General features: G+C 30.7%; 1 protein-coding gene across 2 annotated transcripts; it reads right to left on the bottom strand.

The window, feature by feature from the left end:
- Positions 1–3060: 3060 nt before the first annotated feature.
- On the bottom strand, positions 3061–10380 carry LOC145097274 (uncharacterized). Of its 2 annotated transcripts, none has more exons than XM_079034811.1 (11): positions 9961–10380; positions 7888–9695; positions 7706–7795; positions 7081–7539; positions 5877–5991; positions 5412–5585; positions 4400–4620; positions 4016–4109; positions 3872–3921; positions 3500–3604; positions 3061–3404 (listed from the first exon to the last, which is right to left on the bottom strand). In XM_079034811.1, the coding sequence occupies exons 1-10, from the start codon at positions 10175–10177 to the stop codon at positions 3515–3517; spliced, it is 3318 nt and encodes a 1105-aa protein (XP_078890937.1). In that variant the 5' UTR covers positions 10178–10380; the 3' UTR covers positions 3061–3404; positions 3500–3514. The 2 variants fall into 2 exon arrangements, with proteins under 2 accessions (XP_078890937.1, XP_078890938.1); XM_079034812.1 differs by having other exon boundaries at positions 4016–4103.
- Between the last annotated feature and the right edge of the window lie 3891 nt (positions 10381–14271).

The following is a 14271-nucleotide window of genomic DNA, read 5'->3' as shown; positions in this document are numbered from 1 at the left end:
ACTCCTAATTTTGAAAATTACTTATAACTTATTCACCCAAAATGATTATATAAGCTTATATACACATTATTTTTTAAGCGGGCTTATCAACTTGTAGCTTCTTACTATCATATAAATTAATCTAAACATTTTTTATAAACTCAATTTTGTCACAACATAAGCTAATAAACATTTTTATCAAGAAATGTTTGTTGAATTAGTTAAATAACCAGTTCCAAACACCCTCTTAATTGACTCAAGAAATAATATAATGGTTTTTTAAAGAACTAGATAAAAAGATGTTGGATTTTTCTAAGATATGCCTTTTATAAAACAATAAAAAGACAAATATTACCATTTTAGACAAATGCAATCTACTCCTTAGGCTTGAGGGAGTGGCTCAACATGTTCGATGCACACCGGCCTACCATAGTGGCATGCCCAGTGGAGGGGTTAAATGACATTGGGGAGGGAGGGAGGGAGTGGAGGGGTTAAATGAGAGAGAGAGAGAGAGAGAGAGAGAGAGAGAGATTATATACTAGGTGTGAGACCCGTGTAATAATACACGGGTTGATTTTAAAAAAAGATTAAACATTAAATTAAAGTGTAAATAAAAAATATTTTTAATGTACAACTATAAATAAAAAAGGAAGAAATGTATTTATTGCAATTTAATATCATATACATGATATTTAGTACTTTACATATATAAGTATATAACTTTAATTTTAAAAATTGAAACAAATCAAAAATTGACAAGTGAATAATATTTATTTCAAAAATACCACAAAATGACAAGTGTCAAAACTCATGAGAGATTGACATGTGGCAAAAAAATCTTCATTTATTAAGGAGAATTTTTACCACTTTTTTACCTCAATTCGCGTTTCACCTACTTTTTTTATATAAAAAAAAAACTAGCCGTTTTTTTAAAATTCAATTTTTTAAACCTTTTTTTCAATCACTGTAAATATACATATTAACCTCCCATTCTTATCGCACCATAACCTTCAATATCAATTTTTTCTCTCAAGCCCTCCTTATCTCTCAAAATGTCTTCTCCTAACCAACAAAAAACTCCAAGAATAAATAAAAAGGATCTTGAAACCCTTCATCAACTATCTGTCACATTTGGTCTACCGACTCAACTTGATGTACCCATCTTTTTACCACCAATGTATCACTATCCCGGAAATGATCCATATCATACATATTGAGCAAGCCAATCCCAATTCCAAGCGGTGCTAACAATACACATATCATGGCCAAAACTTAAGAATGTTACCGCAGAGAAGGCATTCAAAATTATTGAGTTTTGGTTATTTGTGAAGGATAAAGAAAAATGGCTTAAACTTCAAACAACAGAAGATGTCACAGATAGTTCGAAAAGAATCAAAACATCTTAAAACAACCATAACCAATATTCAGATGCACATATTGGGTTAAACCACAACGAAGAGAAACATAATGATGTTTCGATGTCGAGGCAGTCTATGAGAAGAGATCAAGCCTAAGAGAAAGCAAAAGGGTGTCAAAAGGTTCTTTAAAGTGATGGTGGGGATAAAAGATTGATGGTGAGGATACAAGATCAGGGCTCCATGGGTTGAACAAGAACATCCAAAAAATATAGAAAAAATTAAACAAGAAAAAAACCATGATTATAAAGTTTTAACGAAATTCGTTTCTAATTTGCCCAAAAATAAACATCAAATTGCAATAAAGGTGAAGGTGGAATCATGAAGGAATATAATTTGGAAGATTAGTAATAGTTATGTTTTAAGTAACTCCTACAATCATTACTTCCTCGATGTTTTCAAGTAACCATTGCATGTCATAAGCTAAAGAGAAATTAATATCTTCTTAACTTTTGTACTTTTCTTCCAATCGATTTAAGTGATGACAAATGTACAAATTTAACATCCTATTCCACTTTAAATTGAATCAAATGACACTTCTCACCATCTAAAATAATTAGGAAGATATTAGGAATAAAACGTAAAAGGATATTTAATTTCTCTATGCTAAAACATCTTTTAAGAAACTCTACGTTAGTAGCCAACGATATATAATAACTTGTAAATTAACTAAAAGATATATATTTCACAAAACTTTTAGACATTAAAATCATAAATTTATTTACATTTACCAAAAGAAACTAGGGAATATGTTTTTTGCACAAAAAAGGATCAACCATCTACATAAATAGAACTAATCATCAATCCAATTGATACAAGTAAAGGAAAGGACAACCAATATTTGATAGCAAAAGTTGCAACAAACCATAAATGCATGTATTTTATTAATTCACACAAATATACATACATCATATGCTTCTAAATTCTCTACCTAAAAAAAATATATATATAAATACTTTTAAGAGAGCTTCGAATGAGGCCAGACAAAAGCAGAAACCTACAAATTTGGAACCATGGGCAGCAAAGAATTGAACTTAAAACTTTACCAGAAAAGATAAATTGCAAAATTTAACAATGTACTTTTCCTTTCATAGCTTTAACCTTTACCATAACATAAATAATATTCAATAACTTACTTAAATTTAAGAAAAAATCTCGTCTGCTTACATGGCAAATGACATGGAAACAACTATGCCATGTCATCATTTTCAGGTTAAAAGATGTTATAATCGGTTGAAAATTATAAGTACATTGCTATAGTAGAAGCCAAAGTACATTGCCTATTTTGGTATATAAAAAAAGGATAAAGTAGGTTGCTATTTCTCCAACAAAAATACCTTTTCAATGCAAAAGAAGCTATAACAAGTTACAAGCCTACAGGAAATAACTAAACCAGACTCCATATTCTTCTATCATGTCATGTATATTTACTAATAGCAACCTTATTTTCAACCTTACAATCAATTCCTAAGACAAGTGACACGTGTAAAAGCCTTGCATTTCTCAAAGTATGAAATAACATAGTCATATTCAACTTATTTTCTTGAAATAACACCCAAAAATGATCAAATCCTAATCCTTATAAAAAGTTGTTACAAGTCCTTCAACATACTAGAAACCTTCAGAACATTAAGTGAAAGATACTGTTTTGAACTTTGAACACTCATTATAAAACATACAATCCATTAATTAAGAGTATTATTTCCAGATTTCACAATATCCACAAGTCTCATCTACAGGGCTTAGATTCTATTTTATTTCAAATTCAAATCTTTACCTTTCTCACTTAATATCTGATCCCAGATTTATACCTAACATCTTACTTAGAAGACTAAAATCCTTCACCATATCTTAAAGATTAACCTCCCAATATATATGTCTAAGAAAGCCAAACAACTTGAGAAGGAAAGGAAAGAACATGAATTTTAAAAAAAGATTTTAAAGGGCTTTCCTTCAGAGAGAGAGAGAGAGAGAAGAACATGCCAGCACAGCAACTCAAATCTTGTACACCTGGACACATTTTGTTGAAAAAAGAATCAAAATTATACAAAGAAATTAAATTTGGAAAATTAAAGAAGGGTTTAGAAATTTTTTTTTTTTTTTACCAGTAGTTAAATAGTTTAATAATAATATCGGCCACCATAAGGTTGATTGCCACCATAAGGCCGCTGATCACCACCACCATAGTAAGATGAATATGGACCTTCATACTGCAATAAATCAGATTATCAAAAACTAAAAAAAAAAAAAAAATTTAATTTCTTAATGTACTTTGAAAAGAAAAACAGGTAGAGTTTTCATGGTGTAATATATATATGAAAACTGATTATATTGGATTAAAGAGAATTTTCAAAGTACAATCAATGCCTTAAATAATAAAAGAAAAAATAAATAATAACTTGAAAATACAATGCTGTATATAATACAAAGAAAGATAATAATAATAATAATAATAATAATAATAAAATATTACTCACGTCATAATTATTATTATAGTAGTCTCGTGAATGCATGCCACTACCACCTCCTACAATAACAGAAGGATAATAATTAAAAATTAGGCTTCACATAAACATTTAATTATTGATTTTCTTTTTTTTTTTAGAAAGAAAAAAGAAAACCTCTTAAATGAGATGCAGGAGCTGAATTTGGAGGCTCAGGGTAATCGAAACGAGGCCGAACTCTACTATGCTCCATATACACAGGATCCTGCTCCTAAAAACAAACAAAATTTTAAATGAAGTACTTTTTTCCAATTATAGCATTGTACTTTCAACTTCTTTTCTTATTAAAACATTATACTTAAAAAAATATACCCAAATTTTTTTATGGTATTTCTACAATGAGTAGATCATTTTAATTAAAATGTTGTAATAGAAATAAAAAATTGTAGTATGATGCTATAATAAGCAAATCAAGAGAAGTACGTTGCTATTTCTTGAATTTAACTTAAAAAAAAAAAAAAAAAAAAAAAAAAAAAAAAAAAAGGAGTGAACATAACATACTGCATAATAAGGACGTTTTACACCACGTGAGGAATCTCCATATATGTAGGGGTCTTCATAAGGTCTGTTGAATTGTTCTTCAGGCATAAATGGTGGTCCTCTCATAGGCATAGGATGATGATGATGATTATCATGATGATGATGATCATCGTATCTAGGTGGGAATGGCATAGGGCCTTGAGATTGCTGATGTGGACCCCTGAAATTATTCCACCTCTCTCCTGCAAATATCAATTGGTAGCTAGCTATGTGTTATGAACTTATGATGGAATGGAATTGTTCATTCCTTCTTGGGAATGGAAAGAGAAAGACAAGTCTGTTTTATTTTATATAATGGAATGGAATGAAACTATTTACTCTTCATGGATATGGATGTGATTCTTTATAATTAATCATGGAATAAAAGAAAATTTTGCAATGTAACTGTATAAATCATCTTTACTTATGTAACTTTTTTGTAAAACAAGACATGATTTTTATTTAACAACTACAATTTATTTCAAATATATATATATATATATATATATATATATATATATATATATATATATATATATTGTTATAATTTTATGGACAAATTACAAAAGTAACATTATTTTGGGCAGTTTTGCAGCTTAAGTTTAACCACTAATAGTAATACTTTATACTTTTCAACCAAAATAAAAAAAGTTTCAAGACAGTTTTCCAAAATTGACCTTTTTGGCTGTTATATCAAAGCCAAAGTGATTAATTTGGAAAATTATCCAAAAAGATTATGGTTTGACTGAAAAAAATATAAGGTATACGTGGTCAAACAATAAAAATTGCCTAAAACATAATGATTTAACATAAGTTTCCCTAATCTTATTAGGGTTTTAATGAGATTTTATCATGGTTAATTTTTAACTTTTGTAAATAAAACAAGTCTATAATTAAAATGATGCAGAGAATAGAATCAAATCAATATGACTCAATTAAAAAGAAAAGTAACACAAAAACCAATGATAAATATTCAAAAAGATTACTCAATAACCTTGTCTAAAATCATGTCTCCCTCTGAAAGAAGGATGAGCGCCAGCTGGCGGGTAATCCTCTGTATAACCCATTCTACTGGTTTGACCATGTTGACCATGTTGATAGAAACCTCTGCCACCTCGTGGAAATTCCATATTGTTGTTAGGATATGGACCTCTTCCAAAACCCCTACCTGAAAAAACATTATATATAATCAAGATTTCAACACTATATTGTAAGACCAAATTGTAACAAATAAAGTTTCATTTTTCTTTACACATATTCTTCACACAAAATAGAAAAATACTTACATTTCCTTGCTAATAATAGCAATATGTAACAAATAAAGTTGAGATATTGGTATTATAAGTAAGGAAATGTAAGTATATGCTGTTAGTATGAGTGAAAAATAAAGTGCATTGGTATTCTATTTATTTTTCCTTGTATATATTTTTTATATTAAAGTGTGTTTTATTTTATATACCAGCTCTTTTAAAGGAAGCACCATTTCCATGACCATATCGAAAGCCTCCAGCTATTCCACCTTTCACAGCTTGAGTTTTAGGTGAAGGATTTGAAAGCCTTGCTTTCACTTTAATCTAGCAATATGTATAATTTGTTATACAATTGAAGCAATTAAAGAACAATAAATAGGGTGGATTACAAGAAAAGAAAATAAAAAAATAAAAAAATAAAAACATTGTATTTTGGGCAATTTTGTGGTTTAACCACTTATACTTTATTTTTTTCCAACAAAACTATAAAAGTTTCAGATGTTTTTCGCATTTAAACATTTTGACTTGATATAATATATCAGGTCAAAGTGGTTAAATTTGAGTGTTTCATGTAAAGCCTGATATAACAAACTTACATGTGAAATGTGAAATGTGAAGGTCAAAACGGTTAATTTGGAAAAAATCTGAAACTTTTATGGTTTTTATTAAAAAAAAATAAACTATTAGTGGCTAAACAATGAAACTGCCCAAAATATAATGGCTTTTTAAGGGTTAAAAAACTGTGTTTTTGCTTTAAAAATATTACCATAAATGTGGGTAATGAATTATTTGGTTTTTTTTCTTCAAAAAATGCCATTAAAATAATGGTATTTTGTGAACACAAAGTTCCAGTTGCTTATCAGATACTACTTTTGCAAAACAATTGTGTTTTGTAAAGATTAAAAAAAAAAATTGTTACCCATTTATGAGTTATAACTTATAACATTAACCCTTTTTGTAATTTTCCCAGATAAATATGCAAAACAATCTAGAATCAAAATTTTTAAAAGGGTTAATCTCATAAAAGACGTTATATTTTGTGTTTTTTTCCGAATCAAACCTCAAATTTATCTTTTGCCTGAAAAAGACCTTGTATTTTTTCATTTTTTCCGAAAAAAAACCCTCAACCTTCCAGATGCTTCCAAATAAACCCTCAACTTTTTTAGTTTTTCTCCAAAACCCCTCACATTTTACAATTTTTTTTCCGAAAAAAAAATGACTAAAAGGGCCGGATCAGTAAAAATGAAAAAATACAACAATCTTCTCAAGCAAAAAATAAACTTGAGGTTTATTCCGAAAAAAAAAACACAAAATATAAGGTCTTTTTGCGATTAACCCTTTTAAAAACATACAACAACAAAAAAAAACAGTAGAAATGAATCAATTATGATAAAAAAAAGATTGTGACCTTACTTTCTCATGACCCAATTCTCTTTTATTCAACCCATCAATACAAGCAATAGCAGCATCATGAGTAGTAAAATCAACAAATCCAAAATCTTTCCTTTTAGCAGATGACATATTTCTTGCAAGCATAATCCGATCAATAACACCATAACTTTTTAAATATTCTCTAACAATGTCATCGTCCCAATGAGGTGGCAATCCATCAATAAACACAGATTTAACCTCTTTTAAAACCTCAGGATTAGGTTCATGTAAGGGTTCAGCAAAAGCTACTTTTACAGTTTTATCAGGGTGACCAAATATAGCATCAGGTTTTTGAAGCCTTTTGAATGCCAGCATGGCATCAGGGTGTCCTGAGAATTCAAGAAATGCAAACCCACGATTTAATCCTTTGTGTTGAGGATCAGACACAAGTGTGATCTTTTCTACACCTTCTACACCATAATCTTTGAGTTTTTGTCTTATCTGTTTTGCAATATATCAATGTTGTTAGAAAGTTCTCTACATAGAACAAATAGTGGTTTGTGACTTAAAAAACAGATACAAGCAATAAAGTTGAAGGTAAAGTGGAGCATATACACAAATATTGAAAGAAAAAAGGTCAAAATGAAATGAGAGATGTTGGCCTTACAGCTTCTTTTGTCCATGTATTGCAGATATTGCCCAAGAACAAAGTATCATTGTCCTCACTAGGTGCAGTTCCACATCGCTTTCCATGTATCTAAATAAATAATAATCAACTTTTATTAGCATTTTATACTACAAACAAAAATATAGTAGTATATTAAAAGAGAAGCATAAACATAAACATACAACAGGGTTTTTCATTTCGGCTAAAGCACGTGCTACATGCTCCTTATTAGCAAATCTCACGAATGCATATCCTTTGTTTTTATTGGTTGGAAGTTCTTTATGCATACGGATATCAACAACCTCACCAACATACTGAAAAGCTTTCTTTACTTCTTCTTCTGTGGCATCTCTATCCAATCCACCAACAAATATCTCAAATTCTTTTCTTCTTTTTCTCTCCTCTACAGCTATTTTACATTCTGCTTGTTCCTCTTCTAACCTTGTTTCACTTTGCTCTTCTTGTTGTTGTTGATGTACACCCTTGTCATCTTCTTCATGAATGTCATTGTCATTGTCCTTTTCTTCATCGGTTAAACATACATGTTCTTGTGGATCTTCTTCTCCCTTTACTTCCTCATTTGTATCTTTCTTCATGTCAACTTCATCATCATAACATTCCATTGGTTCCTCTTCAATCTCAACTTTTTTCTCTTTTTCATGAATATCGTTGTCTTTGTGCTTTTCTTCATCACTTAAGCATACATGCTCTTGTGGACATTCTTCTCTTTTTACTTCTTCATTCATATCTTTCTCCATATCGACTTCATCATCATTACATTCCATTGGCTCCTCTTCAATCTCACCTTTTTTCTCTTTTTCATGAACATCATTGTCAATGTCATTGTCTTTGTTCTTTTCTTCATTACTTGAGCATACATGCTCTTGTAGGTCTTCTTCTCTCTTTACTTCTTCATTCATATCTTTCTCCATTTCAACTTCATCATCATTACATTCCATTGGCTCCTCTTCAATCTCAACTTTTTGCTCATTTTCCATGGTGGTTTCTTGATTCTTAATGAGTTGCTCAACTTCACGTTCCTCTTCAGGCTCCTCTTCAGTATCAACTTTTTTTTCATTTTCCATGATGATTTCTTGATTCTTAACGAGTTGCTCAACTTCAGGTTCCTCTTCAGGTTCTTCCTCAGGCTCCTCTTCAATATCAACTTTTTTCTCATTTTCCATGATGATTTCTTGATTCTTAATAAGTTGCTCAACTTCAGGTTCCTCTTCAGGTTCTTCTTCGGGTTCTTCTTCAATCTCAACTTTTTTCTCATTTTCCATGATGATTTCTTGATTCTTAATGAGTTGCTCAACTTCAGGTTCCTCTTCAGGTTCTTCTTCAGGTTCCTCTTCAGGTTCTTCTTCAGGTTCCTCTTCAATCTCAACTTTTTTCTCATTTTCCATGATGATTTCTTGATTCTTCATGAGTTGCTCAAATTCAGGTTCTTCCTCAGGTTCCTCTTCTTCCTCTGTTTGAGCTTCTACAAAGGGTTCTTGGATCTTTAAGGATTTATCATCAATGGTTTCTTCATTTTCCTTCTCTTTTGTTTCCATGTCTTCTTTCATATCCACTTCTGGTTCTTGATTATCAATGGCTTTTGCAACATCTCTTAAATCAGACCTTTCAACAGAGGGCTTAACATCAGTCCCCTCTTCAACATCCTTCATAGTATCTTCATCATCTTTTAAAGGCATACAAACATCATCAACATGTTCTTCCCCTTTGATAGAGTTTTTAGCATCACTTGGGCTAGATTCTTGCAGCTTTGCATGTTCCATATCATTCACCTCCTCGAAGCTATCTTTTTCTGTGAGTAATTCATCATCGTTTTCATCTGCAACTAAATCAGGCTGTGCCTTAGCATCAGCCAATTTAGGTTTTTTCTTGATAACAGTCTTTTTAACCACTTTCTTAACAGTCCTCTTACTTCCAGACCTTGTTCCCGGAGTTGCCTTAACTGTGTCAGCCTGTGGTTTTATTGCACTAACTGCATGCATAACATCACAAAAACTTAGAACTTACATCGATGCAGGATAGTGAATGCACTGCATGGTATTCAACATAACGATTACCATGATAATGACCATGATACCTTCATGTTATTTAGAAAATTGAATGTAAAAACGGAATACTATGGAGAAAACAAAAGTAACTACTTCTTTTTTGGACTTAATCATTCATTCGAACTATGAACATAAAGAAAACAAAAGGCGAAGGTATACATAAATCAAGTTTGAGGTTTGACTTTGTACCTGGTGTTTCTGGAGTTGTTGGCGTGGTATCGTTGGTCGCCATGGTCTTCCCTCTAGGGAGGGAAGCACGCTTAGGAGTAACCGTGGGTTCAGATGTTGATTGCTGGGAGGCATTGGGTGGTGGCGTGGTAGGGGTTTTAGTTGCCGATTTTCTAGCCGGTGGGGTTCTTTTTGCCGCAGGGGGCGATTTGGGATTGTCTGCTTTTCGAGTTCTCATGATGAAATCAAATGTTGATTGGATTATGCAGACAAAAATTGAGATGGAATTAGTATGATGATGGCTTTTAATTGGGAAAATATAGAATCAAACCCTAGATTTTGCTAAACAAAGGAGTGGGAACGGTGTTTCTGGACTCCGGTTGAAGGCGATGAGGACATGAAGTTCCGTGTGATGTTCGGATGCTTTCGGGTTTTGTCTTTGGGTCCGATCTAGTTGAACCATATTTTCAATCTCTCATACACGTTGACTTAATTTAATTGTTCTCCGATCAACTAGTTAGGGTGAGCGCGGTACGGTTCGGTATGGTTATTAGCAAAAACCTTACTGCTAACCGCAAATGCGGTTAATCCATTTTCAAAACCGCATGGTGCGGTTATTTTTGCGATGCGGTTAGGCGATTATTTTTGCGGTGCGGTTTTGTTTTTTCTGTGTTGCGGTTATTAACCGCATTGATTTGGTGCGGTTATTTTGTGTTGTTTTTATTCACGGTTTAGAGCTCAAATAGTTTTAAAAGTTCAAAAATATTACTTGTAATAACAAAACAACTTAAGATATAAGACAATTAACTTAAATCACAAATAAATAATATCTTAAAAACGTCAAATCAATAGTAATTAACAATAAATATCTTAAATTTGTCTAATTTCATCATTTTCAAAGTTAAACATAAGAAAAAACCAACAATTTTGTTTTCTAGTATTTTATCCATCTTCCATTCATGAAACTTGTTTTATTTTTAATATTTAATAAATTAATAATTGATAAAAAAATTGTATATAATATATGCAGTGCGGTGCGGTTTTTTTGCGGTTTTTGAAAACTAATAACCGCACCGCACCGCAAATTTGCGGTTTTTGAAAAACAGATAACCTCGCCATCGGTTTTTATTGCGGTTGCAGTTTATGCGGTTTTTGCGGTTAATTTTAGTTGCGGTGCGGTTTTTGCTCACCCCTAACTTTAACCATAACAATAAAAAAAACAACAATATACAAATAAAATACTCATATATTGTAGATTTATTACATAGAACAAAAGTGACATCCCCTAATCTAATAAATAAATAAAAATTCATCACGTGGCAGTCAATTAGCCCCTTCCCCCCAGTTGAATTATTCCGCCTATTTCATGTAAGTGAATTTCCGCTTATGCCAATACTCCTTTAATTGGTTGCATACCGTATTAGGTATATTGATTGAAGGTGTTTTCATAATCATTCTTCAATTTCTCCTAAATTAACTCTCGATCTGTGATTTAGTCGAATCGAATCCCTACAAAAATGCAATGATAAGTTAAGCAATTCGTATAACCATCATCTTATCTTGGAAAGTATTAATTTCGAACGTCAAAAAATCCGGATATTTTAAATTTTAAATTAGATTTCAATTGATTTTCTTTCTCTTTATCATTATATGACGTTATAGATATAGATAGTTTACAATCATTTGCAAAACGCTTTCAAAAAAAGTCTTTACTGTTTTCGAGTTTATTTTTTCTCAACTAAGAAAATCATTACGCATTCAAAAAAAGTTTTGAATTTTCATTCAATTCCGTTCGAGGAGCATGTTAGTTCTTAATTTTTATTGAAGTTTTATCATTGACTTGTATGTATATGTGTGTGTGTGGCGAATATAAATGTTTTTATTTCATTATGTACCTATGCGTGTGTTGTATATGATTGTAATTGTGTGTCTGTGTGTTTGTGCAATTTAGTCGATAGCATGTATTTCGTTTTGAAAATCTATGCATATAGTTTCTGTTTTCAAATTGATATGGATTTATGATGAACATGACATCAGTAAATCATAAATACCACATATTTCATACATTTTGGTAATTCTTGGCTTTTCCATTTATAGCAATTATAGCAATGCACTTTTAAAGCATTTTGTTATAATTTGAATAGTAGTTCTTATTAGAAAAATTGATCAATTAAAAAGATAGTTTGTGTGTGATCCTCTTTTTTTTTGAAAAAAAAAAACATGTATACCCTTATAGCAATGAACTTTCAAACCACGTTGCTATAATCTGAGTAAATTTAGTATTTCTTCTATTTTAATTGTCGCAATGCAATGGATGTTATACAAGCTAAGGTAAGTTTGGAACCAGTTTGTCACTAATTCGTAGTCCTTTCATAAGGGCACTTTGGACAAATGAAATCACATTGTTATTTTTTAAAATTAGCCTCTGATTGCCCTAAATGCAAGAAATAACTATGAAATTTTTTTGTTTGTTTGCATTAGCATCTTACTTTAATTTGTATTTCTTAGTTCTTTTCAATTTTTTCTTATTACTAGACAAATAGAAGTACATTGTTGTAATTATGTATGTTATAATTACATATACTTTGAAAAAGCTACCCAACGATAACATTGTACATTTAAAAGTATAATGCTTTATTAAAGCTAAAAAGTTAACAAATACAATGTTCTTTAAATTAGCATCGTACTTTAATTTTATTTCTTAATTATTTTCATTTTTTCTTATTTAATCATTCTACTTTGAATCAATCTGGCATATTTAGTATTACACTTTCAATTTTTGTTCATTATAAAAGAAATCTTTAAATAAAACTCAACAATTCTACCATTAGAAAAGAAAAACCTTTTTCTATGCTCCTTCCTATTAAAATATGATAAATAACACAATAACTGAAGTTTGACTTACTTTGTTAATTGCCTTTGCATATCTGATAATGATTTCAGTAGAATGCAATACCATCCTATTGAGATCTTCTACACCCTGGAGAAGCCCCTGCAAAAGAAAGTACAAGATTAGCTCTGTTACCAATTTCCTCATGTTGTGCTTTTCCTACCAAAACCAATATTTTTGTTGCAAGATGCTGGATCTCAAGCTCATTTACAATAGTTATAGAATCCCTTGTCACAAGTAGCTTATCCAAGTGATTACCGACCATTTTGTTCATACCTAAAACGAAAAGGAAGAGGGTAAATAAGTAAACAAAAGTTATGTTAGTGTAGCAAAACATTAATATTGTAGCTTGGATATGTGGTAATAGCTTAGGCATCTTGACACTCATTTTAACTACACCAATAAAGCATCAATACTTTCTTGCCTTAAACAGTTGTGTGCAAAATATCTTTTATTTCTATTTTCCACAATAAGAGCTAATGTGAAAGCTAGTAAGATCATATGACTTTCTATTTTGATAAAAACAAAATATTAATAATCGCAAAGTGCAGAAAAACAAGACAATATGTCAAAGACTTTTCTGTAGACATATAAAAGCTTTATGCATTTATGAAATGTTTTACTACATATTTTATCAGTACACCATAGCCTACAACATTAGATCCGGCAAAACCGTTTATCTTATATAGTATCAACATCCCAAATATTTGTTATGTAGATTTTCCAACTCTCGATTGACATTTTCATTTTGCTAAATAATTGTAAACTCACCTATAGATGAAGAAATAAAATAAAGTGAAAATTTGATCATCCTCAACCCTTGAATGCAACATTCAAATAACCAACCTAAAGGGTCAAGAAGCCCAATACATTGATACTCCCCATGTCCCTTTTTCAAAAGGAATGCACAAGATTATTGCATAATACTTAAATTAAATTGCAATATACTTCGTGAATAGAAAGTGTAACCATGTTCAAATTTCAAACAATATTTATAAATATTACTAAAAATCTAAATCCTAACAAGAATAGGATAAGACAGCATTAGGTAACTGATGGAACAAAGAATCAAGTATAGAATGAATTAGAGTAAATGTTTATGAATCAATTAGTAATTGAACACACGATGTAAATAAGATTTTCACTTCAGCTCAATTACGCTTTAAGAGTTTTTACAGAGAGAATAGACAATCTTGTTCACCTTTTCTAACTCTAGTAAACGATCCTATTTATAGGATACATAAAGCATACAAAAAATATACTAAGGCTAAAACATTTAAGCTTTGAATCTGAAGAGCCCTAGTAAAATATATTACAGACCATACGAAGAGTACATATTAGGCTTCGACTCATTACAACCAAACTACCCTTACATTCTCCCCCTTTGTAAACAGAGTTGAAGAATTCAGTTCGTAAGCAGTTGAATGGAGTACAACATTACT

Source organism: Lactuca serriola, chromosome 4 (genome assembly GCF_051521515.1).
Source record: "Lactuca serriola cultivar US96UC23 chromosome 4, Lser_US96UC23_V15, whole genome shotgun sequence".
In the NCBI taxonomy this organism is placed as follows: Eukaryota; Viridiplantae; Streptophyta; class Magnoliopsida; order Asterales; family Asteraceae; genus Lactuca; species Lactuca serriola.
Note: the sequence above shows the minus strand (reverse complement) of the source record. Positions and strands in the feature narration are given on the sequence as shown.